General features: G+C 49.8%; 10 protein-coding genes across 10 annotated transcripts; 4 read left to right on the forward strand and 6 right to left on the reverse strand.

Moving 5' to 3' along the window:
• Positions 1 to 706: 706 nt before the first annotated feature.
• GGI43DRAFT_13706 (AP-1 complex accessory protein LAA1) lies at positions 707 to 7,486 on the reverse strand. Its single transcript, XM_083199252.1, has 2 exons — positions 1,528 to 7,486; positions 707 to 1,426 (listed from the first exon to the last, which is right to left on the reverse strand). Exons 1-2 carry the CDS (start codon positions 7,213 to 7,215, stop codon positions 947 to 949), a joined length of 6,168 nt encoding a protein of 2,055 aa, XP_083066090.1. The 5' UTR covers positions 7,216 to 7,486; the 3' UTR covers positions 707 to 946.
• A 1-nt stretch (position 7,487) lies between these two features.
• On the forward strand, positions 7,488 to 8,998 carry GGI43DRAFT_13680 (post-initiation translation factor DPC29). The gene is made up of 3 exons (XM_083199251.1): positions 7,488 to 7,863; positions 7,930 to 7,992; positions 8,065 to 8,998. The coding sequence occupies exons 1-3, from the start codon at positions 7,629 to 7,631 to the stop codon at positions 8,676 to 8,678; spliced, it is 912 nt and encodes a 303-aa protein (XP_083066091.1). The 5' UTR covers positions 7,488 to 7,628; the 3' UTR covers positions 8,679 to 8,998.
• GGI43DRAFT_390324 (uncharacterized protein) lies at positions 8,649 to 9,329 on the reverse strand. Its single transcript, XM_083204305.1, has 2 exons — positions 9,218 to 9,329; positions 8,649 to 9,157 (listed from the first exon to the last, which is right to left on the reverse strand). The coding sequence occupies exons 1-2, from the start codon at positions 9,245 to 9,247 to the stop codon at positions 8,915 to 8,917; spliced, it is 273 nt and encodes a 90-aa protein (XP_083066092.1). The 5' UTR covers positions 9,248 to 9,329; the 3' UTR covers positions 8,649 to 8,914.
• A 147-nt stretch (positions 9,330 to 9,476) lies between these two features.
• Positions 9,477 to 11,996, reverse strand: GGI43DRAFT_13790 (uncharacterized protein). The gene has a single exon (XM_083199267.1). It carries the CDS (start codon positions 11,699 to 11,701, stop codon positions 9,827 to 9,829), a length of 1,875 nt encoding a protein of 624 aa, XP_083066093.1. The 5' UTR covers positions 11,702 to 11,996; the 3' UTR covers positions 9,477 to 9,826.
• A 1,136-nt stretch (positions 11,997 to 13,132) lies between these two features.
• GGI43DRAFT_13792 (nucleotide hydrolase-domain-containing protein) lies at positions 13,133 to 14,521 on the forward strand. The gene is made up of 2 exons (XM_083199268.1): positions 13,133 to 14,149; positions 14,220 to 14,521. The coding sequence occupies exons 1-2, from the start codon at positions 13,612 to 13,614 to the stop codon at positions 14,474 to 14,476; spliced, it is 795 nt and encodes a 264-aa protein (XP_083066094.1). The 5' UTR covers positions 13,133 to 13,611; the 3' UTR covers positions 14,477 to 14,521.
• A 24-nt stretch (positions 14,522 to 14,545) lies between these two features.
• GGI43DRAFT_13778 (YjbQ family protein) lies at positions 14,546 to 15,532 on the reverse strand. Its single transcript, XM_083199266.1, has 5 exons — positions 15,151 to 15,532; positions 14,980 to 15,070; positions 14,899 to 14,923; positions 14,786 to 14,848; positions 14,546 to 14,714 (listed from the first exon to the last, which is right to left on the reverse strand). The coding sequence occupies exons 1-5, from the start codon at positions 15,464 to 15,466 to the stop codon at positions 14,616 to 14,618; spliced, it is 594 nt and encodes a 197-aa protein (XP_083066095.1). The 5' UTR covers positions 15,467 to 15,532; the 3' UTR covers positions 14,546 to 14,615.
• Positions 15,533 to 15,906: 374 nt separating this feature from the next.
• GGI43DRAFT_378477 (zinc-finger domain-containing protein) lies at positions 15,907 to 16,665 on the reverse strand (the record flags this gene model as incomplete). Its single annotated transcript, XM_083202702.1, has 4 exons — positions 15,907 to 15,969; positions 16,031 to 16,198; positions 16,256 to 16,518; positions 16,602 to 16,665. 4 exons carry the CDS (start codon positions 16,663 to 16,665, stop codon positions 15,907 to 15,909), a joined length of 558 nt encoding a protein of 185 aa, XP_083066096.1.
• A 26-nt stretch (positions 16,666 to 16,691) lies between these two features.
• GGI43DRAFT_390331 (C2HC-type zinc finger protein) lies at positions 16,692 to 18,161 on the forward strand. The gene is made up of 3 exons (XM_083204306.1): positions 16,692 to 17,273; positions 17,342 to 18,017; positions 18,069 to 18,161. The coding sequence occupies exons 1-2, from the start codon at positions 16,833 to 16,835 to the stop codon at positions 17,675 to 17,677; spliced, it is 777 nt and encodes a 258-aa protein (XP_083066097.1). The 5' UTR covers positions 16,692 to 16,832; the 3' UTR covers positions 17,678 to 18,017; positions 18,069 to 18,161.
• Positions 18,162 to 19,440: 1,279 nt separating this feature from the next.
• On the reverse strand, positions 19,441 to 20,145 carry GGI43DRAFT_13914 (uncharacterized protein). The gene has a single exon (XM_083199274.1). The coding sequence runs from the start codon at positions 20,026 to 20,028 to the stop codon at positions 19,645 to 19,647; it is 384 nt and encodes a 127-aa protein (XP_083066098.1). The 5' UTR covers positions 20,029 to 20,145; the 3' UTR covers positions 19,441 to 19,644.
• A 1,543-nt stretch (positions 20,146 to 21,688) lies between these two features.
• Positions 21,689 to 25,219, forward strand: GGI43DRAFT_13881 (Metalloenzyme, LuxS/M16 peptidase-like protein). The gene is made up of 3 exons (XM_083199272.1): positions 21,689 to 22,641; positions 22,695 to 24,330; positions 24,402 to 25,219. The coding sequence occupies exons 1-3, from the start codon at positions 21,796 to 21,798 to the stop codon at positions 24,863 to 24,865; spliced, it is 2,946 nt and encodes a 981-aa protein (XP_083066099.1). The 5' UTR covers positions 21,689 to 21,795; the 3' UTR covers positions 24,866 to 25,219.
• Positions 25,220 to 26,045: the final 826 nt, after the last annotated feature.

Consider the following 26,045-nt stretch of genomic DNA (forward strand, 5'->3'; position numbering starts at 1 on the left):
GCCATATATATGAGAGGGACAGTGGAATAAAAACACCGAGTTTCTACACACTGCATGTATCCTCGTATCGTTCCCCGTTGTCGCAGCCTTGTCAGCTCGCAGTCAGCCTGCTTGACGTCTGCAGAATCATAGGATGCATACTCAAACAGTACAAAGTAGCTGTATATCCCCTCTTCATACAACCTGCGTGTACGTGAGCCCGGCAATAGTCCTCAGCAGCAAGCCGCCTTTTTGGGGTAACTCTTCCCTCGGCTTTAACATCAAGGCGGGGGAATAAAAATGCAAGGAGAGTTCCCACCACTTGGCAGCTGGTTTCCTGCAGCCGGCTGAGTATGTAGGATGTTGCGTATATATTGCCAATGCGACGTGGGATTGGTTCATGTACGGAGGGGCAGAAGCAAGCACATATGCAGTATGAGACGAATACCCCTATCTCGTTGGCCGAGACGATGCCGCAGTGGACCATATGCAGCTCTTACATTCCCGTTTCCTGCATCCATTCAGCAGCTCTCATTCAGTCCATTTGCCTCTGAAGGGAACTATCCACTAGGCGATGCCGATGAGAAGTGGGAACACGAATGATAAGGTACAAAAAAACTCCTACTTGTATACTTCATCCGGCCTATCGGCTTGTTTCGGGGTCATTGAGGTAACACTTGGGCGTCGAGCAGACGGAGGCCGTCCTGAACAAGGTAATAAAAATTATCATCACCACCATTTGGTCTACGTGACATGTGTATCCATTCCATCCGCGCATTGAACCATACAAAACTCCAGTATGCCATCTTGGCCCCCTGCTCATATATCTTTCAATCGCCAATGAGCGCATGCATGAGACAACAAAAATCTTAACCCTTTTTGCCCTAACCAGAATTTCTCTCTCTTGGCGTGTCTTTATTAATCAGCTGCTGATGGGAGCTTCTCTTGACACGGTTCAATTCTCCATCTAGCCGCCAAAATTCATCTTCAACTGAATGGTTGGCTGTGAAGCCTCGCTGGAAAGCGTCTTGTCTGCAGCACCGGCTGCTGGCCGACCCGATCGGATCACTTCTTCGAGGAACGCCCGCTGACCACCACTTAGGCCTCCAACAATGGCTTTGAATACCTCTTGATTGACCGCTGCTAGCTCCAGGAGGCGTGTGCTTGTCTCTGAATAGACCCCTTCGCCCTCTCCTGTCGCTCTGGCCATGAGAGCCGGAATGACCATTGACATGGCAGCTGCCACTCGATCAGGCTTAACCGACCTTACGTACAAGCACAGCGTGTGGCTGACGAGTGATCGAGCCTTTTCAGGATCTTCAGGCCCCACGTCTGTCACAAAAGCTATGAGTCGTGGGAAGAGATAGCGGGCAATGCTGACATCTGCTGCAGAGGGCGCTCCTTGCAGCAACAGCGATCGTATACAATTGGCTGCTATTTTGGCCGTCTATGAAACAATGGCAAGGAGAAAGGGTCAGTACATCGGCATAAAGGTAGGGAGAGAGAGAGCAGGAGAGCCGAGTTAGGGTGGGGCTAGATAAAACATACCATTCGATCTGTGAGGCAGTCTAGGACCTCATCTAGATAGCGTGCGACCAGGGGTTCGGTAGCAGGCAGTTGATTCGTGCCACTTGTAAACAGGATAGTGGTGGCAAGCAGGCTGTTCTTCACAGACGTCAGGGACGTCGGTGTTTCCCGCTTCTGCGCGCTGAGGTAGATGGACAGGAAGCGCCGGAGGCACCCTTGCAGCTGGATGTCAGTCGCCGATGGTCCATTGGCCGAGTCTCTCCTTGACTTGGACATGCTGATGATGAATCGTTTCAGTATAGCGAGTGATTGTGGTACAATCAGCTCCTGGCATTCTGGCGTAGCGAGAATTGTCGCAAAAATGTGAATGATACAGGCGTGCAAGTCTGTCTTGATGATAGATGGGAACACCTCCGCAGCATCTACAATGGCATTGAGCGCTGTTCTAATTAATAGAATAGCCTCTCCATTGATCTGGTGTCGTGCCGGTGCATTGCCCTCAGACAGACCGGGTAGGATGCCAGATAGAACAAGGACGATGATTCGGGTCAGTTCAAATAATTGGTCAATATCTTCAGATAGGTCACCGTCATCATCCGACTGTCTTCGAGCAGAAGGATGCGTAACACATAGATCTCTGGCAACCTCGACGATGACGCTCTGGACGTCCAAACCTTCCGTCAGTACTAGACGATCTAGAAGGTCCATTGTCTCGGAAAATACATCAGGCCGGTAGATTGCGTGACCAGTCACGCTGGGGTGTAGAATCTTCTTTAGAGCTTGCAAGATGGCTAACATCTGCTCCTGCGTAGCCAGGGAGTTGTCTTGGCCGGGCCGAGTCGCCAAGGCCTCAAAAGCGAGGCCGAAGAGCACGAAGAAGAAGGCCACCGGTTCGTCTCGGTAGTTAATGCCTGGTACTTTTGTTTGTCCATTGGTGGATGTCTCGCTTAGCTCTTTGCCGTCCAGGGCGTCAAAGACAAATTCGCTGTCCTGTTCAATTAAACTCGCAATTGCATCGACCAGTTTGAGCCATGCGTCTTGGTAGAAGCGAAGCAGGGTCTCGCGGTTCAAAGCCGCGTAGATTGTGTCTAAGCTGCCCGATAGAGAGGGTGGTCCTAGTGTCATTGAGATATCCGGCTCGAACCGAAGTCGTGCAAATTCTCGGAGTGCCTCAAGCCAGAGAGGAGTTAATTTCCCAATATGCGGCTTGAGAACATCTAGTAGATACTTTTGCTCTGTGCTGGCTACTTGCAGCTCGGCCCAGGCCGAGAACACGGAGATTTTGACCATGACTTGTGCATTGGAGCTGAGACCCTTCAGATCACCAATTCCTGCATTTTCGTTATCACTAGAGAAGTTCTCCAGAGCATTCACTAGCGTCTTTAAGATACGCCCCATTCGGTCAACATCGGTGACAATGCCTATTGAAATGAAGCTTGCGCAGACATTGACCGCCTCTGAAGCCAGCTCGGGGGATGAATCCGCCGCAAATGCCGGTGTTAACGCCGAGCTGATTTGTGCTTGATACTGCTCTAAGAGCATGGCCTCCTCAAAATCAGGGTCGGGTGTCTTGCCAAACATCTTGAGGACCGAGCCGATAATCTTGAGACCCCAGATGCGCAGCTCCAAAACGCCAGATGTCGACGCAGAAAAGGCCATGCGTACGACATCAGCAATCTTATTCTGCAGTGCAAGCTGAGCTTTCGACTCGCCATGTGTCGCCACATCTTTTGCGATAATAGCAAACATGTCATATATACAGCTCATCGCGAACGTCGTCACTTGCCAGCGCAGAGGCTCAGCTTCTGATGCTGCGTCGGCCTTGTCCTCTTTCGCACCTGTCGAGGCGGCTGCAAATCCTGCGGCTTCTTCGTCCCGTAAATCAGGCAGCCCGCCTGTTGTAGACTTATTTACATTCTTATCTTCCTCTGGCTTAGCCCTTGTCATTTTCAGAACGGATTGGAAGCGCTGAAGCCACAAAGAGGTTTCATTCAGACATGTCTGATGCAACCAGTTTCGAATGATATTTCGGATGCCATCATGAGATGGATCGGCGTCAAGTACCAGCCACAGTTGATCTTCGTATCCTTTGTCTGCTTCTCTTAGAACATCTCGCGGGTCTCGCTTCATAATATTATATAGTCCATCTACGGCCACATCTCGTAGAGTTGCGTGTTCGGACGGCAGATATTTCTGCAAGACCTCGACGTAATCGCCAAAATGCATCTGGCCAGGGGCATACAAGGAGAGATGTTCCAAACATCCCAGCGCAGCTCTTTCAACGAATACATCTTCTTCGTTTTGGAACTGCCCAACCAAAGTAAAGATGAGCTCTCGTGATTTCTTAGCGTCTTGAAGATCAGGTCCAAGCACATTGATAAGCGAGTCGACACTTCGTGCAATGGCTGCTGTTGTCGAAAGTTCCATTTCAAAGTTCATCGTAATGGCCGAAGATATCTCAGAATGATGTGTCTCGGAAACGTAGAGCTGCGCGAGCATACCCAAGCTGCTTGGCACATAGGTAGCAAAGCTTAAACCGGCAGCGTCTGACGCCAGTGACAATGCTTCGAGAGCCCAATAATGAACCACAGGATGGGGATCATTGCAAAGCGACATTAGGATACCGAGTATAGTTTTGAGATGGTAACCGGCAGCCATTCCGCCCACTTTTGTCTGGATAGCACCCAGAGCCATTGCGCAACCCGCTCTAGCACTAGGTTCTCTATTTCCGACAATTGTGTCAACAAGGTATTTGATCTCCTGGTTTGTAAATGCATTGCCATACACGTTGCATAGTCTCGCAACAGCAGCATAGCCAAGGCTACGAACATATTGGTCAGGATCAAGGACAAAATCTCTAACGATATCCTGCAGTAATCGCTCCACGGCGATATTAGCAATATCTCCAGATGGAGAGCTGGTCTCTTTAACAGCAACCCTCATCGTGCAGAGGACTGCTGTTGCAAGATTGACATTGATAGCTGCTTTACGCCCTGGGTCTCGTTGGAGAGAACCCGCTGACGCAAATGTTCTAATTTGCTCCAGAATACTTTCTTGAACCTTGGCAGGAGTCAATGGAAATGCGAAAGCAAATAGCTGAATGGCGCTGTTGATGACCTCGGTAGCTGGGGGATCAGGGTCTGTTGATCCGTCATCTACGCCGCCGATATACAGCATTGACGCATCATGCTCTAGACTGCCGCAGACCGGCGATTGCAATAGACTATCAATAAAAACTTCTGAATCATTCTGTCGAGTCTTATCTTCTTGTATAGCGTTCTCATTTTGGCCTGGTAGCGGTTTGACATTGAACCCCGATACGATACCGGTTATGCCAAAGCCAGTGTTGTCGCCAACATCCCAAACCGACTCAAAGGTACCAGCAGCATTCGCAATCGACGCGCTCAAAGAGTTGGGGGTGTAGTTATCGGGATCCGCAAAGAGAGATATGGCAAGAGTCAGCAGATTTGACTGCAAAAGGGCTTCACTTCCACCTGCAGGGCTCAGGTTCACCAATTTGATATAGCATTGCAGGACTCTACGCTGCACCATCCTGTCAAAGTCTTGCAATTGAAGAGCAGGAGTAAGTCTCTGGGAAATATCATCGGTAATCTTCTTAGATGGTAGCGTCCTTAAAAAGGCTGTTGTGCTTTGGAGCATTGCCGCTATACGTTTAGAGACATCAACCGTAAGAAGCCGGTTGTTGAACTGAAGGAAAGCTAGAATGGAGCCTAGAGCGCATTCTCTCACATGGGTAAGAAATGATGCCTCAAGAAGGCTCCTGGCTGAAGTATTGTCCTTGGCTAGAGGCTTGGGCAGTGCATTCTTCCAAAGCAAGAGCAGTTGCGACAAATGAATCTTGACGAAATTTGGACCCAGAGACATAAGGCCACCGATGAGAATCCAAGCGACTTGGATCTGGGTACTTGAGACACGGAGCTCAGACTGGCTGCTGGATTTGAGCAGATTTGTTGCCATTGTCAAAACTCGGCTGTCTACATCAAGAGAGCCATGCAATGGGCGGGAAGGGCTAGCGCTTAGAGTAGCAGCCAGACCATGTGCGAACCCGATGCATCGCCTGGGAGAGTTGCGTCCAGTCCCAAGTAGAGACAATTCGCGGCTGAGGCTGTTCATGCATACCGAAAGGCATGGCAGCAACTGTTGAGGGCATGCGAGAACAAAAATCTTCATGCAGTTCGACGCAAATACTTGCACAGAATAGCTTGGATGCTGTAGCACTTGCAATAGCCCATCTCGGCAAGACTCTGCAAAGCTGTTTGCAGCAGATCCGAGTGACTTTAGTAGCGATGCGACGGCATTCAGAGCAGCAATGAGAGTGTGCTTCTGAGGCTCCGGCCTTTCAGCCAAAGCTTGAGGGTAATTTTTCAAAACGCCGCTAATCAGAGATTCTGCTGCAGATTTTTGGCCAGATTCTCCCAGGATCTTGCGCCCAATGACATCCTGAATGATAGTATCCACAATCTTTCGAGAAATTAGCAAGCGATAGCGGTTGTTGCTAATGATTACGTGACCGAGGATATCAACGGTCAAGCTTTCTACTATGCTGAGATAATTGGCTTGCACGGTCTTCTCTCCGAGCCGGCGGAACAGTTTACCATAGCATACTCCAATAGCAGCTCGAGATTTGTTGGTGGTTGCAGGCTTGACAAAGTAGCCAGCCAAGACTTTCAAGATATCCTGCAGCGACAGAGCAAGGTCTTGACTTCGCTTGGCGCCGGGAGCTGGGCTTGACGGTCGAGATGGAATCTCGTCATCATCACCCGCGATGCTGGGGTGCGTGGATGCTCGTTTAAGCTTGATTTTAGACTTTTTATTCTTGGCGGCAGCGTCCGCGGCGCTGGACTCTGAATATCCTTGCACAAGCGCCTCGGCAAAACAGCTGGCCATGGCATTTCGAACCTTTGCGGATGACGAGTCGGCAGCCTTGAACATTGCCGTCTCCAGCTTGTCGAAGTCGGTCGAATTTTTGAAGTACATGGTGTGTCGCACCAACGCTTTAAGACATCGGCACGCAGACGCAACAACGAGAGTTCCCTTGTCAACGGAGGCATGGCTCCTTGCCTGCTTCCATATGTCTCGAGAGATATATTCATCCATGGATCCCTCAACCATGATGACGATCTTCTCCAAAGCGGTAAACACCGCCGCTCTTATTCCTGCGTTATTCGAGGACGATTTAAGCAGCTTCAGCAGTGTTGTGCAAGCCAGCTGGTGGAGTCCAATTGCACTGTCCCCCGCAGAGGCGTAGACATCTCCCAGGCAGCTAACAGCTGCATGCTTTGCGCGAGTCTCCCCATCCTTCGATTTCCCTCCTGCCGCTATTGCTATAAGATCGTTTATCGTCTCGAATAATAGCTTTCTGTCTCCCTTCCCGAAAATGTGGGCGAGACAAGCTCCTAGGTTGTTTCTGATGACCCGAGACGGCTGCGGGGTGGAGAGATTGATGATCTGGAATATTTCGCGTTTGAGGTAGAACTGCTGGGCCGTACAATCGTCTTCCACGAGCCCCAATACATGCCTTTTCAAGCTCGAAACAAACGTGAGGAGGAAGAGATCTTGCTGTTCGGCGGGGAGCGCTTGAAGCTTGGGGAGGTCCAGCTCCGGGTTGGCAGTGGCTGAATCGGCGACGGCACTGGCCTGCACGCTCGGCGCACTGGCTGGAGCTTCGGGCTCCTGGCTCGACGACATGGCAGGCGGTATCCGGCGTCGTCAGAGGGGCCCTCGGTTGTCGTATTCTAAGTTGTCGTAATCAGGTCTTCGCTATCTATGATTGTCCAAGACTCATTGATAGGGGGGATGTATGGCGAGCATTCCAACAGGTATGATGATGGGCATCGACACTAGCGGTGGTGCAATGGCCAATCAGCAGGCGCTGGTGGCCCTGGATGGGCAGCCTGATTGCCCCAAGCTCCAGGGAAGATCATTAACCCGGCGCATTTGGAGGAACATGCGATAGTACCACTTAGTAGCTTGGAAGCTCGAATATCTTTGAATTAGTGTCTCAAAATACGGAGACGCAATATCGCTTTCAGTATCTTGGACGGTTGCAGAGCATCTGTGGATGTGCTTTGTTTAGTGGTTTTTACAAACGACTCATCACGATGAATCCCGCAAGATCATTTTCGCTTTTGAGAAAGTCTCATCTTTCAATCCCTTCTCGCGCATCTTCAAGCGGTCTTGTATGCCCGTCATGCCTACGATCATTTGGAACGACGGCGTCTCAGTACGCAGGACACAATAAATGGTCCAAAACCAAACATATCAAGGCGGTTACCGACAAAAAGAAGATGTCTGAGCGTATTTCATTTACAAAGCTCATCACCATGTACTCCAAAAGTTAGTGGCACCAGCTCCCCTCGCAAAGTCTCAAGACTAGTCTAACGCTATGAGTTTGATTAAAAGTGTATGGCGAGGACGTCAAGTTCAACCCACAGCTAGCAAATGCAGTTGCAGCAGCAACAAAAGGTATATTTATTATGCGGCTCACTGCTCCCCCATGATATTGATGCAGATATATTCATCTAATACATGATTTAGCGAGCGTTCCAAAGTCCCTAATTGAGGGCGCCATTGCAAGAGGCCAAGGTCGCTCTGCAACAGGCGCACAGCTTGAGCCTATGACACTGGAGATTATGATGCCACCTAATATTGCCCTAGTTGCTGATATTGAGACGGATAATAAGACACGCAGCTTGCATGATCTCAAATTTGTGGTCAAGAAGGCTGGTGGACTTGTAGGCTCCACTGCATTTTACTTTTCAAGACGAGGACGGGCTATATTTAAGCCTAGGGATGGTGGGCCTTCCTTATCAGATGTATTGGAAGAAGCAATTGAGCATGAGGGCACTGAGGATGTTGAAGAGCACCCAGATGGAGGGTTTTTGATTTGGACGGAGCCATCCAAGCTCATGGCCATCACGGAGGCCATCTCTAAACGGTTCGAGCTCGAGGTTGTCGAGTCTGAGATAATGTGGGCTGCGAATGAAGACACGCAGGCCGATGTCGATTCAGCCGAATTGGTAGAAAGTTTGCATACCTTGCTTTCTGGTCTTCGAGAGTATACCGAAGTCAGAGCACTGTTCGCCAACATTCGTCAAGGCACTATCACAGACGACGATTGGGACAAGCTGGAGAGACATATAGACATATAGCTGTAACAAATCCTATTATCATACAAAAACCGCCCAAAATCACCCATTTGAGTTGAGTTATTTTTTTTTTGTCCTCAGTCCGCCTCTCTGTAGGCTGAACGCCAACTATGCATTTTGTCCTGTGTTCGCCAATAGCGCCAATTCATTCATATAATACAATTCGGGTTTAATCCCTTCTCCCATTTTTTCCCCCCTCTGTAGGCCGTCGTGCGATAGGTAAACATTTGCCAACACAATTAAGAGCTCTCGTTCCGCTGCGCTTGCTCCGCCTGTTGTCGCTGTCTCTCCTCTTGAAGAGCTTGTCGAATCTTTTGACGTGCCACGATTCTCTCGTACTCCGCAACGACTTCTTCTCTATCTTGGGGCACCTTGTTGCATTCTTCGGGCTTCGGCCAGAAATCGTTAACCTTGAAGCGATTGTCCAGGTTCGTTCCAAAATAATACATGAACCCAATTGGGAACATAAGGCAGACGCCGAACTACTCCGGGAGAGGCCAAGGTTAGGAAATGCGGTTGCGTCGAAAGTCGAAGAGCCTTACCTTGAAGATCTCGAGTTGAATACCAGGCATTTTGAATTAGGATTGCTGTATATCGAGAATGACTGGCGGAGATATGCGGAATGTCAGCATCAAAAACTACCTACAGGCAGGATGACGAGAAGTTCCTCTTACATGCATTTACATCATAACCTCGATAAAGCGGTAGCTTCATGACCCCGCCATCACACCACCAATTCCGCTCTAAGAATCGGCTGATAAGCAGATCCAGGTACTAGCACCCGCGTTGACACTTTAAAGATCCATAGAAGCATAAAATACTTGGCCCATATATGTATTGTCAGGGCACATCTTGACTACCTATGACTATGCGTATACAGTTTGATCAGTGATGATAAAATATGTTTTAAGTAAATGGGGTGTTTATGATATAACATCGCCTGGACGAGAACCCTGCCCTCCTCCTCATGCTCATTCCTTCTCATAAAAAATGACAAAACACACAAATCCTTCACAGAGATGAACGCCATCGAGATTTCCATTTCCATATAGTCCGAAATCCATACCCACCCACCATGCCTTAGTAAGCTGAGATAGGAGACCAACCTCCGAGGCAAGACGCCAGCAAATTTCATATAAAAAAGAATCATATCACCGAGTGGCGCCATTCTTTTCCCTCTCCGCCTGTGCTTCCTCCATCATGAAGCGCTCAGTGAAGCTCCGCGGCGTCCCGGAAAAGCCAGGCTGAACAACGCTGGCACGGAAGCTGTTGAGATCTCCCTCGTCCATTCCACTACGGCCATCTAAACCTCCGACAAAGGTGTTAAACTGGCCCAAAGAAGCAGCCCTTGCGTGCACTTCAGGGTTGCGCACAACAGGCATGATGACTGGCCGACCTTTGTAGGATCCAAGGGATCCAGGCTGGAACCTGGATACTGTGGACATGGAGTTCTCCGTTCTCTGTGGCCGCGCGATAGTAACAGCTGGCGATGTCGAATAGAGCGGCTGCTGAGCGGGCCGAGCCATGTTGGGCACTTCGTCCTGAAATTCGTCGTCATCCGATGGCTCGTCTGGCGGGGGAGCTGCCGGTTTCTCACGCGGCTTCGGTGGAGCACTCAAGCCGGCAGGCTCAAATTCGAATAAGTCATCGTCATCGCCATAATCATCCAAGCTCTCATTGTCCATAGCAGCTGGACTCCTGCTCTCTCTAGGGGCATTGGCATTGGGATGCGAGTTGTTTGATCTAGACGCCGTAGCTGAAACTCCGTTACTCGCTCCTCTCATTGGCAACTGAGTGGCTGAAGGCGACGTAGACTTCTGCTTAACAGCAGACTTGCGTTTGCCAATGGCCAGATAGTCGCCATCATCATCTGATGAGTCGTCAGTACTCCTGTTGGTTTCTGATCCACGGCCGTTGGCATTCCCAGAATCTAATGATGCTGTATTTCTGCCTTGGGCAGCACCTGCTGAAATTTCTATTCTTTGGTTGTTCGTAGTAGATTTTGTCTGCTCCATGGAGTAGGTATTCTTTAAAGCCCCCTTCTTCGCGCTGTCTGGTTGGGAATTGGCCCTATCTGCCTCAGGATCGACGACAGTCCACACGGTGCCTTCTTCAGCTGGCGCCCTAGATAAGGCTCTCAAGGCCTCTGTTGAAGAGCTTTTCCGAGGAGGTTGCCACTCTTCGATATCGTCGCCAAGTATCATATCGGAGGCAATTGGCTCGTCCTCTGCGGCCGGCGACGTTGGGCCGGGAGGTATAAATTCCACCTGCTGAGGCGATGACGTAGGTAGCACCTCTGCACCCATGAATTCGAACCGCACCCGTCTTGGGCTCTGAGGCGGTTTAGATATACTGGAGGAACGTCGCATCGCACTTCGCATAACCTTGAAATCGCTTTTGTCTGAGCATGCGGACGAGGTTGACTCTTCGGTGGCGGTCCTCACGAGGCGATTCGCCTCGGCTGGAGCCTGGCCGCCGGCGGGAGCCGCGTTGTTCCCTGTGGTTGCAAGGCTGTCCATGGTGACACCATTGTCTGTGGCAGTGCTATTGTCGGCAACCGGCGTTTCCATGACAGGCAGCAGTGGGAAGGGATCCGTGGCCTGGGTAGAAGTCGTCGGGGTGGTAGCCGGGGCAGCAGGGCGGTTGTGGGGAGGGGAGCTATCCAGCAGCGGGAGATAGCTTGGCGTAAAGAGACCTTGCAGCTCTATCTCTCGCTCGTGCGAGCCGTTGGGAGCCTCGATACGAGGAGAAGCCTCAGGCGTCGCAGCCTGCTGGAATGTGGCCGGTTGGGGCCTGTCAGGTGGTTGTGAGTCAGCGGCCTCCAGCTCAGGACGCAGTATCGGGTAGTTGATAAAGGACGGTGCAATGGCTTGCTGGATGCTGGTCGCGACGCTGGGGTTGACGCCGGTGAGCAGGTCGTGGTAGTAGCGCTGGAAATCGGTGATCAGGTCGTAACGATAGGCTTGCAGCCTGCCCTCCAAGTCATCCAGCTTGGTGTGGAGGCTGCTGAGCAACGTCGCCTCCATTGTGGCTAACAAGATGCTGCAAGCGGACTGGAGCGTGTCAATGGCCGTGATCTGCGCATGACGCTAGGGCAGAGCGGGGGAGCGAAGGCGGCCGCTGTCTTGGAGCTGGGAAACTCTATCAACGGGCCAAACAGAGATTGATTTTTTTTGAGTTCCTGCGTCTTGGGGGAAGATGAACAAAGGCACAGCTAAGCGTCGATCTGAGGATGCGGATGTGGGTTAAGCTACATTTACATAGCGTGGGTTATTCCCCCACTCAGTGGCCTGCCCGTGACCTGCGTCGAGTCGAGCATGAGAAGCTACTTGTTATCACTTTGCACACCGAGACGAGATATTTATTTATCATGTCCTAGGCGTCAGTGTGTAATTGGAAATGCCCTCTTCACTCCAGAAACTTTCTGCGTCAGCTCCGAAGCCGCACCGCGCGACTTGTTCCGGTTTTGCTGGAGGGGGCTTACGCTAGGCAGATATTAGTTGAGAACTCGTCCGGATATCGTGACATCGCACCAGCTTGGCGCTGGCCCAGCCCAACCGCCGCTGAGAACATATAGCTTTTGGTGGTATATCAAATCAGCGCTGCTGCCGGTTTATGCTCGCTAATCGTGCTGGAAAACTTTCCGCTCTCTGCGATGCAAACAGAGAATCGATGGAGCTGGTCGGCGTCGCATCAGCTTCGCCCCGTAAATTTATCGCCTGGATGTGGCAGACCATCCTTCCGGACCCCGGATATTCCAGGCTGCTTCCAGACCAACGAGCGCCGAGCCAAGCCCTCCCTGCCCCCCAAACTCGGCCTGGCGAGCGTGGGCAGACGTGGGCAAAGACGTGGGATACAGAGGGGTCCAGGGCGCTGCTCATGCATCATGCTGCAGATCTGCCCCTGCTGGCCCCTCATTGTGCATCGCCCATCGCCCATCTCCATGTATGGCTACTCGGCAGCACGCGGATACGCTGATGCTCAAGGCTTGTACTCATGCTATATGTTGGATTGAACTTCTAGCCGTCAATATCATAGTGCCTGCGGTGCTTGCAGAGCCTCGTGGACGAATACGATCTAGAATATGCATGCTCCGGACCAAGGTTGTTTCTACCAGGTGCTGTCTATCATCTCCCTTCTCTCGTGACCTCTCTGTTATCACGCCTAGTGGCTACCAACGGCACATTTGGGCCGCTGCCCGGATACCTGCGTATTCATTCAATGGAATACTACTAGGTCTAGTGTGAGCTGCTAAATTTATCTTGCAGCACTTGACAATAACAATGGCGGACATTGTTGCGCCGCCACTGGGCAGAATGGTGTCGCTCGCATGATAAGATCCCGTATCAAATATGAAGAGATAAGGTCTCACACGCTCGCTATCTAATGATTTCAAGCAGGTGGCTGCGATAACGATTGATAGAATTAAGATATGTGAGCAAGCGAGGCACTATCTAATGCTATTACTACCTCTTGTAATATATTTGAAGTACCTAGGCGAGATCGAATAGCGTTTGGCGTGCGAGTTGCTTGGTCAATATTGACATTACGGTTTGCTTAGATATTGTAAATGACAGAGTATAAGAAAATAAGTAATATGAGGTCCTCTAGATATGCATCAGTTTTTATTGCCCATTCATCTGAGAATCCAAGAACATAGAACGCCGGATATGGCTGCAATGCTGAATTGTCGCTGTAGCGCGAGACACCCGCCTACAGCTCACACCGCTTTTCCATTTTTGGACAGTCCATAGCTAGCTGTCAAGATTCTGCCCATAGCCTCGCTGCCAGCTTGTGGAGCCCGTGCCGGCTGCGCGTGCTTGCTCTCGCCATATCGCCTTTGGCCGTCAACAACTTCTGCTGAATGCCATCGAGCAGGAAGCCCAAGGGACGCTGGATCAATCCACTCTAACCTCCATTGCGACGATTCTCAATTATGTCAACCATCCCGGCCTCGGCCCTCCAATCGGGGTCTCCGCCCACGATCCCGCTGGGGTTTAATGCCAAACAGCCTGAGAAGGTTACGCTATACCCGCTATCCAACTATACATTTGGTGTGAAAGAGACACAGCCAGAAGAAGATCCGTCCGTAATTGCCCGTCTGAAGCGTCTGGAAGAACATTTCAGTGAGCATGGCATGCGCCGAACATGCGAAGGCATCCTGGTGTGCCACGAGCATAACCATCCGCACATCCTGATGCTGCAGATTGCAAATGCGTTCTTCAAGCTCCCTGGAGACTACCTGAAACCAGAGGACGATGAGGTCGAGGGGTTCAAAGCTCGTTTGGATGAGAGACTTGCGCCAGTAGGCCGACTAGGCGAGGGAGAAGAGGCTGGAGATTGGGAGGTTGGCGAGTGCCTGGCGCAGTGGTGGAGGCCAAACTTCGAGACCTTCATGTATCCATTTGTCCCTGCGCACGTCACACGGCCCAAGGAGTGCAAAAAATTCTACTTCATTCAGCTACCGAAGAGCAGTAAGTTTCAGCCAATATCCAGATAGTTTTTGTCGCAGGTGCTGACGTCTCCCCCTTTTCTCCCATTCAGAGGTTCTAAGCGTGCCAAAGAATATGAAGCTTTTAGCCGTCCCTTTATTCGAGCTTTACGATAATACTGCTAGATATGGACCACAGCTGTCCGCTATCCCCCATATACTCAGTCGCTACAACTTTGAGTTTGTTGATGAGAATGGCGAGGTTGTTGCTGCAACCCCTGGTTCAGGTGCTCCCGATGGTTATGTACCCAAGACCAAGGTTCTGGCCGGGGATGATACAGATATGGTTGAGGAAAATGGGACACATTAATTGAAATGAACAGCATATTGGAAAAAGGGAGACATGGCGATGGTGTTTGGCGTCTAGGTAAAACGAATCAATGTATACACTCTTCGAAATTTACGGACTGTCTAATTCATAAAGATACTTCGAATCAATGTTATAGATATTATGTGTACTTTTCTCCTTGAATGGTAGCCATGATGTTGCGTTGGTGTTTTCTTGCCCTGAATTCCAAGTACCAAATTCCCTGCCATGTTCCTGTGGCCTTGAAGAAGTGTTAACAAAAAGGGAGCCATAAGTAGGTAGGTAAAGGGGGGCGAGGCATCGCGCACTTACCAATTTGCCATCTTGGATTGGAATCGTAACGCTGGCACCGACAAGTGCTGATTTGATATGAGCCTATGCAAAGTTAGATTAACATTTCCAGCATCGTGTAACTCAAAGCTCACCGGCATATCATCAGAGCCTTCAGCGCTGTTCATAAAAGCATTAGCATGGAGACTTGCAAGGCTGGCGGTTTATTTACGTACTTATGCCTATATAGCTCCTCTCCTTTGACTAGGTATTCTGGCGCAATGCGGTCAAGAGCATCACTCATGTCTGCTCTAACATCCTCATCCCCTAAGATTCCACAAAGTCAGAATTTTGCACAGATGGTCTTGAGCTTCATAAGATCTCGACAAGTAATATATAAAACATACAGTTCTCGTTCAGGCTAAGACCACAGCTCGTATGCTGGATAAATAAGTTCAACAATCCAACCTTATAATTTCGAATCTCCGGCAGCGCGGACACTATCTGATCGGTGATGAGATATGAGCCGCGAGACTTGGCTGGTAATGTAATTTGCTTTTGTGCCCAAGACATGCTGGCGGTGGAATCTGCAGGTGGGGGCGACCGTGGAAAGATGAGGCTGAGAGGAAGAGTCCAGATATAATAAATTGAACTGGGAAACAATGTTATCATAAACAGAAGGATAAGGAAAATGGTTTTAATATCACTAGTTTGCTGAGGCATTCTGTGGTCACAGTGATGTTATGAGAAGTGGAGACCTGAGGTGTAGACATGAGTCGCTGATATTAGTGGGGTTGATGCAACCTTGCTGCTCAACTTTAGAATTATAATGTCTTCAGCCTGTTACACAAGGAATTTCAACCAGATATAAGATTATATGCTTGAATTTGGCAAAAGGATAAGTGAATGACCAAGATGACAGAAATGTAATTCTCTTTCACATTATTTGGTGGCACTGCATTGCTCTATGTCTCCGATATATGGATGCCTATAGATATCGCAATGCAAGATTTGGCCCCTCAACAGGCCCATATGCATAATATAATTCTTTTTTCTCTGTGTTTTAATTCTTCATAACTATACAAATAACTCGTGAACCGGCCCAAGGACTGTCTATGACCAGAAGCTCAATAACACAAATTCCCTCCCCCAGTTGGATATGTCTATTTTAAGGGGTAGGAAGTCTCCGGCAGAGCTTCGAGGTGTTTTCGGTGGTGCTCGTTGGCCTATTTCGCTGTCAGCATTCTCCTAGTCTCCCATTGGTTTGCGTGAATCAGTCGAGCATACAAAAGGAGTGCCACAGTAGTTGCAGGAAGCGATCTCTGGCTTGTCGGTGTTAATAAAGATCCTGGGGTGACCAGAGGCGCCGCCACCGCCATTGCATGATACAATTCGGTCGTGAGTCCATGTAACGGGCACTTTGTGTACCAAATCCATGGCTGAATAAGGTTGGGGCTGTGAGCAAGTCAGATTTTCATTCTTCCTATGGCAATTCTCGGCTGGTATTCATACCTGAAGGCTGAAATCTGTCTGTTCGAAACGGGGGCCTGTCATGGCGGTAGATCGGGGCTTCTGGCTTCGAGACCAGACGGCGGCGCGGTTGGGAGCCTGGCCGATAGCTTTTGCGTCGGTTTCGAGCACAGCGGCCGTTTCGCTGGTAGAGGTAACGGGGGTAGGAGCTTCGAGTCGGCGAGCAGAGGTGGTGAAGGTGCGGCTCGATGCGCGCAAGTTGCGCGTCAACGTTTGGACCGCTCGCAATTGAGACGACGCCATGACTGTGATGAGATTGTGTTATCTGAACCCGAAGCCGAGCGTACGCTGGTCTGGAGTTGAAGTCGGATATGGAGGTGGGTTGAACAAAGCAGCGGAACAAATATTCCCCGAGATCGTCGGATGTCTCTGCCGCTAGTCGCGGGTCGCATACTATCGACAAGCTTAGCTCTACTTAACTTTTTTTCTAGAGCCTCTTATTCAAGAAAACATATCTATCAATCTAAGTCCACGTCCACGTCCGCTAAACGAATCATCTCACGAATACGTGCCACTAGGAAATAATTGAAAGTAGTTTCCAAAGAGATATACCACAAACATGGCTCCAGACACGCCGAAAGGAGTCTCTTCGAGACTTTTAACGATGAAATTCATGCAACGAGCTGTTGCATCGGCTTCATCGTCGCCACAAGCAGATGACAGCTCTCAGTCTTCTAAAAAACGAAAGTTGAAACACTCAGCGGCCGCCGCAGCAGAAGAAAGGGTTAGCGCATTGATCGATCAGGCATCGATCAAGGCAGCACTTGAAGATCAAGAGGCGAAGCGACAAGCAGCGCTTGCCCAGCACACCGCGAGCGGCGCGCATTGGGTTTTGAATACAAAGCTGGACAAACTGAATGCCAGCGCGCCTTCAAAGCCCTCTCTGAACGTTGTTTATGTGGGCTACGGAGATATAGATTCAGATGACGAGTCTGGCGGCGAAGACACCCCGCAGATTGGACGAACCTCGACGCGAAAGCCCAAGGAGGTCGAAAACCAAGTATGTTCCCAGGCTACCTCCCACTGTAGCTTAGGTTATGCCCCTGTCCTTTAGCTGATTGTTAGCAGAAACCCAACTCCGAAAAAGAAGACGACTCAAACGATGAATCATCCAGTGATGGCGAGGCTTCGACTCTAAAGCGCAAAGAAAGACATTCAGATGCTGGAGACGGCTCAAGTCGCTCACGCTCACAATCGCGGCCGAGAACTAGAGTCAACGACGAAAGTAAAAGGGCCAAAGACTTCCGTGAAAAGCGAAAGAAGAAGGAGATTTCACTGAACAAGATCACCTCCATATCATCTGGTGGTGCTAGCAACAGCTCAGCCTCCTCTGCATGCTACATCTGCAAGCAACCAGGACATAAGGCTGCCAGCTGCCCTAAAAGTGGCTCCAAGCGATCATGATTGCTTCTTTTTTTACTTATTTTACACTCCTGACCCTTGTAAATCTCCTTATTCCTATATGGACGACTTATATGCACCCTGTCCACATGGGAAACGTAATTTTTCACAAACACCGAGGCATTCTCTCTAATTTATACCCGATTCACTTATAGACAAATGTTTGCTGATCCCGCATGCATCAATCATGATTTCTCTTCATTCAAAAAAGCCTGGTTATCTCACATAGAATAGAAGAGCGTTTTCAATACTAAACGTCACCAAAACAATAGAAAAACGCCTTTCTTGTGGCATCGTTCGCATAGTATGACAAGACCCTGTTCCTCCTTCCGTTTGTGACTTCTACCTTCGAACCCATTAATTTGTAAAATCTTGATAATATATGCTCTTTTAATACCTGTGCCAATTCATGGAGCTGTAAATAGGCGTAGTTTTGAGCTGAGAGCCCCTAACTCAGATAACACGAGGCGAAGTAGTCTGTGACTCCACATGCCATACTCGGCCTGCTGCAGAAGATGAGATTGCGGGCAGCTACAAATATATTGAGGCTCGGCTAATGTCTCAACTAGCCGTACAGGATATCATAAATTCGTTTGCCACCGTCAGGAGCCTCAAATGACATGCAGCTTGGTGGGATGGGAGACCCAATCACAGAGCTGCGACGTTACTTCTTCTATCACATATCGTACATGCATGCATATCACATACTGCGGGAGCGATGAGTAATTGACGACATTTTACTGTTGAGACTTTTACTATCAACTTACATAGATACGAAGTACTGCCACGTATCACGATTTTTGCATCTGTCTACGAAAGGGTTCCCAAGGCGATCTCATATATGCGCGGACAACATACCCAGGTACCTTGGATACAAAGGCTGTGAGAAAATAAGAGGTCTCATCAGCCAGGCCTGGTCATGAAGCAAGGTTAGCCTGTCGAGTACAACATTATTCTGGACCTGGTTCCTGCAACTGACAGTCACCAGCAGTGCATCATTTCTAGCATCTTTACAACTCGAAGGCTGAGGATTTAGCCACCAGTCAGTCAGCGATACGCTCCTCTCTCAGGAACAGCGCCGATAGACGAAAGAGGGTCTGTGATCTATTAATGCCTTCTCTTGTATAATGTCGTACGTTCTGCACGACCATGAGTGCTCTGGACAGGCTATTTGCGGGGTCTGCTAGCATGATCCTTCGTTGACAACTTGCAGAGGACGAACCCACCGCGATTGATACTCAACGAGCTTCGTCCGTCAGAGGCGCTCGCAGACACCTGCTACAAGCGCTTAGATTGAACTACTGGCCGCCCGCAGGAGGATTGCCTATATTACATACATGCATATGGAATGCATTCGCGAGTATGCTACCCCAGGCCTGACAACCATTATTAATTAGCCTCCCCGCCATATGCCATATAAATGAAGATGGGAACGAATATGGCGTGCCACAGCTGCAACTAGGCTTGGATGGGCCGCTTCGTCTGCGGAGAGGCCAATAGCTGCTGAGGTTGTTGAGGGGGAACAGAGCTTGTTTAGCTCAGACGAAGAAGCTATTGGCATTCGATTCGGTCACCGCCGTGTCAGAACTTGACGGCGCCACCCTCGCCAGAGCCAGAGGTACGAGTGAGCACACGATCAATACCACATGGAGCAAGGCTCTCATTAAAGATCTTAGACTATGCGTGTCTTGGGGCACATGAATGGTGCAAGTTCCCCAAGAGTTGCCCGCTGGCTGTGGAGCTGCGGGCACCGCATAGAAAGACTCTGCGATGCCTCACGCAAACACAGGACCTTGGTGTTCCCCCACGATAGCCGATGCTCGGGACGATAACCCTGATGGGCCGGCGGCACTTCAGTCCCGTGGAATCATTGACGTGTCAAATATCCATGTTTGGGTAATGGTTTGGACTTGCCCGTATGCAAGACCATGGCCTAAGCTCACCTCAGATCGAAACCCTGACCTTCATGTTTAGCGCGCCCCTCTGTACGGAGTCAGTCCAAACAAATTTGTGGGCGACGAGCTCAAAGGAAACAACAACTTGAGTTTCATCTGGTCTATTGCTTGCGGCTGATAGCTTCCCGCTACCACCATGCTATAAAGCGCCACCAGCAGTGTGGATTTGCGATGGATCACAGCCAAGAGCTCACATGCCTCAAACAATGCCTTGTCCCACGCTAGAGTCTTGCCTTGATAGTCCTCATCAATATCTATAACCTCGAACCAAGAGAAATTCTCATGTCTGCACTGAGCGAATAGCGGAGCCAAAGAGAGGATTGGAGGATTTAACCCACCCGCGAGTCCGCACTTGAACTGTGTTAACACCAATGATGGTGGGAACGAAACGGGGATCATCCCTCCACACCCCTTGCAGGATCACGCAGAACCTCCGTCCGGGCCTTGGGATTGGCGAGGGGCCTCTCTTTGTCTCTCCTTCACACTGCGTCTCAGACTGAAGCGACTGACCGTGTATGGTAGAACCATTAACACCGATAACCGTTGTGTCACCACATCCCGAGCACGGCCCCAGCAAACAACGAGCGGCATTTGACCTGCTGGCTCCATGATTCATGATTCATGGCCAATAAATGCCTGATGGAAGCATTTTAGCTCCCTCTTGGCTTTTTGTAGTACCGGCCGAGTCTAAGAGACAGATCCTTGCTGGCATGGCATGGCATGGCATATGCACATACCAACTGTTCTCGTACTTTGTAGCAGTAGCCACAATCATGGCTCGCCTAGTTTGGTCACCGCTTGGAGCAATTGGCAGCTTGAGGGAGCATCGCGCAGCTCAATACAGGCACAGCTTTGTGTGAAGCTGAAATTGTAAATTGCAGACACAGATCAAAGATCCATCACAAATCGCTGTAGTACAGCTAATTTTGACTTTGGGTTACCCAGTGCGTGACCCTGCCACTTTTCTCCGGCTTATAGCGGTGCCGGGGGGGACCTTGAGGGACCAGCTACAAAGAAGTATGAAAGAGGAGCTTGCCAGCTGTTTGCATCTTGGACTCCTTTGAGCAGATAAGCATCAAAGCTTTCTCGGCACCCTGCGCCGCCCAGGGACTTCTATAAGCTTCCAGGCACCTGGCAAATACGCAATCAGCGAAGCCAGCTCTTTTATGTCCCAATCGCGCCCGAATTGCTCTCGTATGCAGGAATCTGAGACACTCACTCTTGGCTCAAGCCGCCGACTAAGACTAACGCCAGACTCAGAATACATATCGGTGCCATCATCTTGCTTCAGAGAGCACAAGATCTCAGTCATTTCGCTTTTCCCGCCTCCAAAACGTTCTACATCCTATTCAAGACCTGTCTAAAAACTCGCCTAACCTGACTTCACCACGACGAAATCCACCCGACGACAGAGATTACTATTACGTCCATCCAATCCTACGAAGCAGCTGAGCTCCAGCAACTCCCTACGACAGACGAAACGGCCTGCACCTAAAGAAGGTGGCGCCCCCACTACTGGCGAGCTTCAACAAACGCGGGTCTCGATCAGTCAGCCCGCCGCCACCTACAAAAAACATCAACCTGTACAATCCCTACGCTGTGCCTCGTCGAGCATCCTCTCCTTTCTCCCGCCGAGGCTCGTCGCTGCTCATTCGCTGTGATTGTTGTTGGTGCTCGCACGCCGCCCTTCGCAAAACCACCCCCCCGCAATGCCCGCGCATGTGCCGGCGCCGGTCAAGGCTGGGGCCCAAGCCCCCAGCCGCCATTCGCCGGTTGAGATCCTCACGGACAGCCTGGAGAAGCCCTCGCTAGACGACCGTGAGTATAGGGTCGTCCGCCTGGAGAATGAGCTCGAGGCGCTGCTGGTGCACGATCCGGAGACAGACAAGGCCAGCGCCGCGCTCGACGTCAACGTCGGCAACTTTAGCGACGAGGATGGAATGCCAGGCATGGCACACGCAGTCGAGCATGTAAGCCGTGCCGTTTTTCCTGCTTTGCTCTGTCGCTTGTCTCCTGTTTTCTATCTTGTTTGATTGTCATTGGTCTTCTTCTTCTCATTCTGCAATTGCTGATCTTTCCCCCTCCTTTTTATTTTCTAATCATGTTTTTCACCTTCTGTGCTGTAATCATGGTGGGCTGACGTTGGAGTAATGCTAGCTCTTGTTCATGGGCACAAAAAAATTCCCCATCGAGAATGAGTACGGCCAGTATCTCTCTGCCAATTCCGGCAGCTCCAATGCTTATACAGCCTCCACATCGACCAATTACTACTTCGACGTAGCAGCCAAGCCAGCCAATGACGAGAATCCGTCAGCTACGAATCCCTCGCCACTCCGCGAGGCTCTTGACCGCTTCGCGCAGTTCTTCATTGAGCCGCTCTTCTTATCTAGCACCTTGGACAGAGAGCTTAAAGCCGTTGACTCGGAGAACAAGAAGAATCTGCAGAATGACACCTGGCGTCTCCACCAGCTCGACAAGTCGCTGTCAAATCCGAAGCACCCTTACTGCCACTTTTCTACCGGCAATCTAGAAGTGCTCAAGACTAACCCGGAAGCCAGTGGAATCAATGTCAGAGACAAATTTATCGAGTTTCACGCGAAGCACTACTCTGCCAATCGCATGAAGCTTGTCATTCTGGGCCGGGAATCTCTCGATGTGCTCCAGGACTGGACTGTTGAGTTCTTCTCTGGAATCGCAAACAAGCGTTTAGCTCCAAACCGATGGACGGAAGAGCTTCCTTTCCGTGAAAATGACATTGGTGTTCAGTGGTTTGCAAAGCCAGTGATGGACACCAGAGAGCTGAATCTCAGCTTCCCCTTCATTGACGAGGAGGATTTATACAAGTCCCAGCCAAGCAGGTACTGCTCTCACCTTATTGGCCATGAAGGTCCCGGTAGTATCATGTCGTATATCAAAAACAAGGGTTGGGCCAATAGCTTGTCTGCCGGTGCTTACCCAATCTGCCCCGGCACACCCGGTGTCTTTGAAGTGCAGATCCGATTGACGGAAGAGGTGAGCTTGAAACCCATATTCTAATATGATGCACTCTAACAGTAAAACTATAGGGACTTAAAGTGTATCCTCAAATTATCAACATCTTTTTCCAGTACATCGCCCTCTTGCGTGAAGCCTCCCCTCAAGAATGGATTTTCCAGGAGCAAAAAGGCATGGCCGACGTGGACTTCAAGTTCAGAGAGAAAACTCCTGCCAGCCGATTCACGAGCAGAGTCAGTTCTGTGATGCAGAAGCCTTTGCCGCGAGAGTGGCTGTTGAGTGCCCACAGCCGCCTGCGAGTTTTTGATGCAGCGCACATTGAGCAGGCCCTATCCAAGATTCGACCAGAGAATCTCCGTCTTTCTGTAGTCTCACGCACTTTCCCCGGCAACTGGGACCAGAAAGAAAAGTGGTACGGCACAGAGTACTCATACGAGAAAATCCCGGAAGATGTGATGGAGGACTGGAAACGTGCCATCAACACCCCTAGCCAGCAGCGACTCCCACAGTTGCATCTGCCTCACAAGAACAGCTTCATTCCTAACAAGCTTGAGGTAGAAAAGAAGGAAGTATCAGAGCCTGCATTGGCTCCCCGAATTCTGCGAAACGACGCAGAGGCCCGAACTTGGTGGAAAAAAGACGATACGTTCTGGGTGCCCAAGGCAAACGTCATCGTGAGCCTAAAGAACCCTCTTATTTACGCCTCTGCACAGAATAGTGTCAAGGCTAGACTTTTTACAGAGCTCGTACGAGACGCCCTGGAAGAGTACTCTTATGACGCAGAACTTGCAGGACTTGAGTATACTGTATCCCTGGATTCTCGAGGCATGTTCCTCGATATTTCGGGATATAACGATAAGCTTCTGCTTCTCCTTAAGAAGGTTACTTCTACTTTGCGGGATATCGAGATCAGGGATGACCGATTCACCATCGTCAAGGAGCGCCTTACTCGCGGCTATGACAATTGGCAACTCCAGTCTTCGTATCAGCAAGTGGGAGATTACACATCCTGGCTAAACGCAGAATGTGACTACCTGGTAGAAGAACTTGCTGTTGAATTGCGAGAGGTCACCGCAGATGATATTCGGCAGTTTCAGAAGCAGATGCTGGCTCAGATGTATACTGAGGTCTACGTGCATGGAAACATGACCAAGAGCGATGCACTTGATGCGACAAAGGTGGTTGAATCCACTCTAAAGCCGCGCGTGTTGTTCAGGTCTCAGTGGCCCATCATTCGTTCCCTCATCTTGCCCCCAGGATCAAATTACGTTTACAAGAAGACACTGAAGGACCCAGCAAACGTCAACCACTGCGTGGAAACATGGCTCTATGTAGGCGACAGAGGTAACCGAAGCATTCGCGCGAAAACTCTCCTGATTGATCAGATGATGCATGAGCCTGCCTTTGACCAGCTCAGGACGAAAGAGCAGCTCGGATACATTGTGTTCGCCAGCATTCGGAATTTTGCCACTACATGTGGCTTCCGCTTCTTGATCCAAAGCGAGAGGACTCCCGATTACCTAGACAGACGTATTGAGGCGTTTTTGGTCCGATTTGGAGAAAATCTACAGAAGATGACAGACGCTGAGTTTGAGGGCCATAAACGAAGCTTGATTATCAAGAGACTTGAAAAGTTGCGAAACTTAGATCAAGAGACTTCAAGACACTGGGCCCAAATATCTAACGAATACTATGACTTTGAACAAGGTACGTGATCGAACTGATGTTTTGCTTTGCTCTCAAGGTATACGGTATACTAATATGTGTTTTAAAAACAGCCCAGCACGATGCTGCTAACGCCAAGCTTCTGACAAAGGCTGAAATGTTGGAGTTCTTCGATAAATACTTCAGCCCTTCTTCCAGCAGCCGAGCCCGCCTTTCAGTTCACCTATACGCTCGAGGATCTAGCGAATTGGATTCGAAGGTTGTGGAGCTCCTGAAGAACCTGGGACTAAATGATGTTCCCAAAGAAAGCCGAGCAAGCCTTGACCTTCTAGAGGGACACCTTAAGACTGGACAGTCGGTTTCAGAAGACCAGCGTACATCCCTCCTTTCTCAGGTCAAGGAGCTAGGACTACCTCAAGCTTCTCCCGAGGCCGAAGCATCTAACAACGAGTCAGCCATAGATTCGGCAATTGAGATCACCGATGGTCGACAATACAAGGCTGGCCTCCAGGTCAGCTCTGGTGCTCGCCCTGTTAAGGATCTCAAGGAATTCGAAGAAATCGATCCCAAACTTTGAAGTGCTAAAGCATGTTGACGAATTACGATGAATTTCATACTGTCCAAAAGAAAAAGGGAAAAAAAACCTAATAGATGTTTGATGCTACACACGCAAGGGGATTTCCTAAGAGAGTTGGAGGAAGCATTAACTGCAGGTAGATATATATTAGAGTTTTTCTTTATGGTTGTGTTGATGTGAAGAAGAGATGAGAGTAGCAGCTACCTGGGTTACTTGCTACTTGGGCTACCGCCAGTTCCAGGTGCAATTATATGCGCTGTGTTGGACTGTGTCTCTGCTTGGAGTAGATTTACAGAACTTGTATAGCTAGGAAAATTACTGGTTTAAAATTACTCGCAGACTTGCTTAAGTAGAGTCCATCGTGCTCTTGTTTCTGTGAATATGTTGGAGCAGGATAGTACAAGCAAGTGCTTGTATCCACGGTGAGATGTATCTCAGAATGACGCCGCGGCCACTTGTAAGGGACCTGTATGATGTCTAGCGTGAAATTACCTACGGGTACCAAATATAGGTAGGTAGATCTAAGACATTTGATTTTGAGATTCATGCTAATGTACTGGGTATGTATCTTGTATCTGCTACTTATGTCGTATTTTGTCGTTTCGTCACCTGGAATGTATATCTACCATGTCTAATACCAACAACCACAGGCTACCCTGATGCCGAGGCAACCAAATGGCAGAGCACTAGCATTCAGAATGAGTCGGGACCTGAAAATATTTGCACGCCGGCACGCAGCCATTTGCCGGATTCGTTCTCGTTTGGGTTTCTACAGTGGGAAAAAGACGCCGCCAGCCGCCACAGTCTGTGCCCCTCGCAGCAAGTACGGTGCAGGGTGCGTGTAAGTTGGTAGTACCTACGATAGAGGTACTGCTGTGTTGGCGGATTGGCAAGGCTGATCCCAGATTCCCAAGTCGGAATATATTTCCATATGCCTGGCAAAAGGAGGCGGATGCTGGACAAATACGTGTCCCAGCATTGCCTTGCTGCAATTACTAATGGAGAGGCAGCAATGGGAAGGATTCCATTCGCATCGGTTTGCCACTAGCTAGGCACTACAGGTACCTGATGCACCTCGGTGTTGAAGTCAGCAAGTCGGGCAAACGCGAAAGGGAACTTGCACTCGAGGTACCTGAATACCTTAGTAGTGCCACGGCAGTTCGACTTCAGGCGTCTATTA

Source organism: Trichoderma evansii (genome assembly GCF_050947405.1).
Source record: "Trichoderma evansii strain SZMC 28006 chromosome Unknown GGI43scaffold_1, whole genome shotgun sequence".
Lineage (NCBI taxonomy): Eukaryota > Fungi > Ascomycota > Sordariomycetes > Hypocreales > Hypocreaceae > Trichoderma > Trichoderma evansii.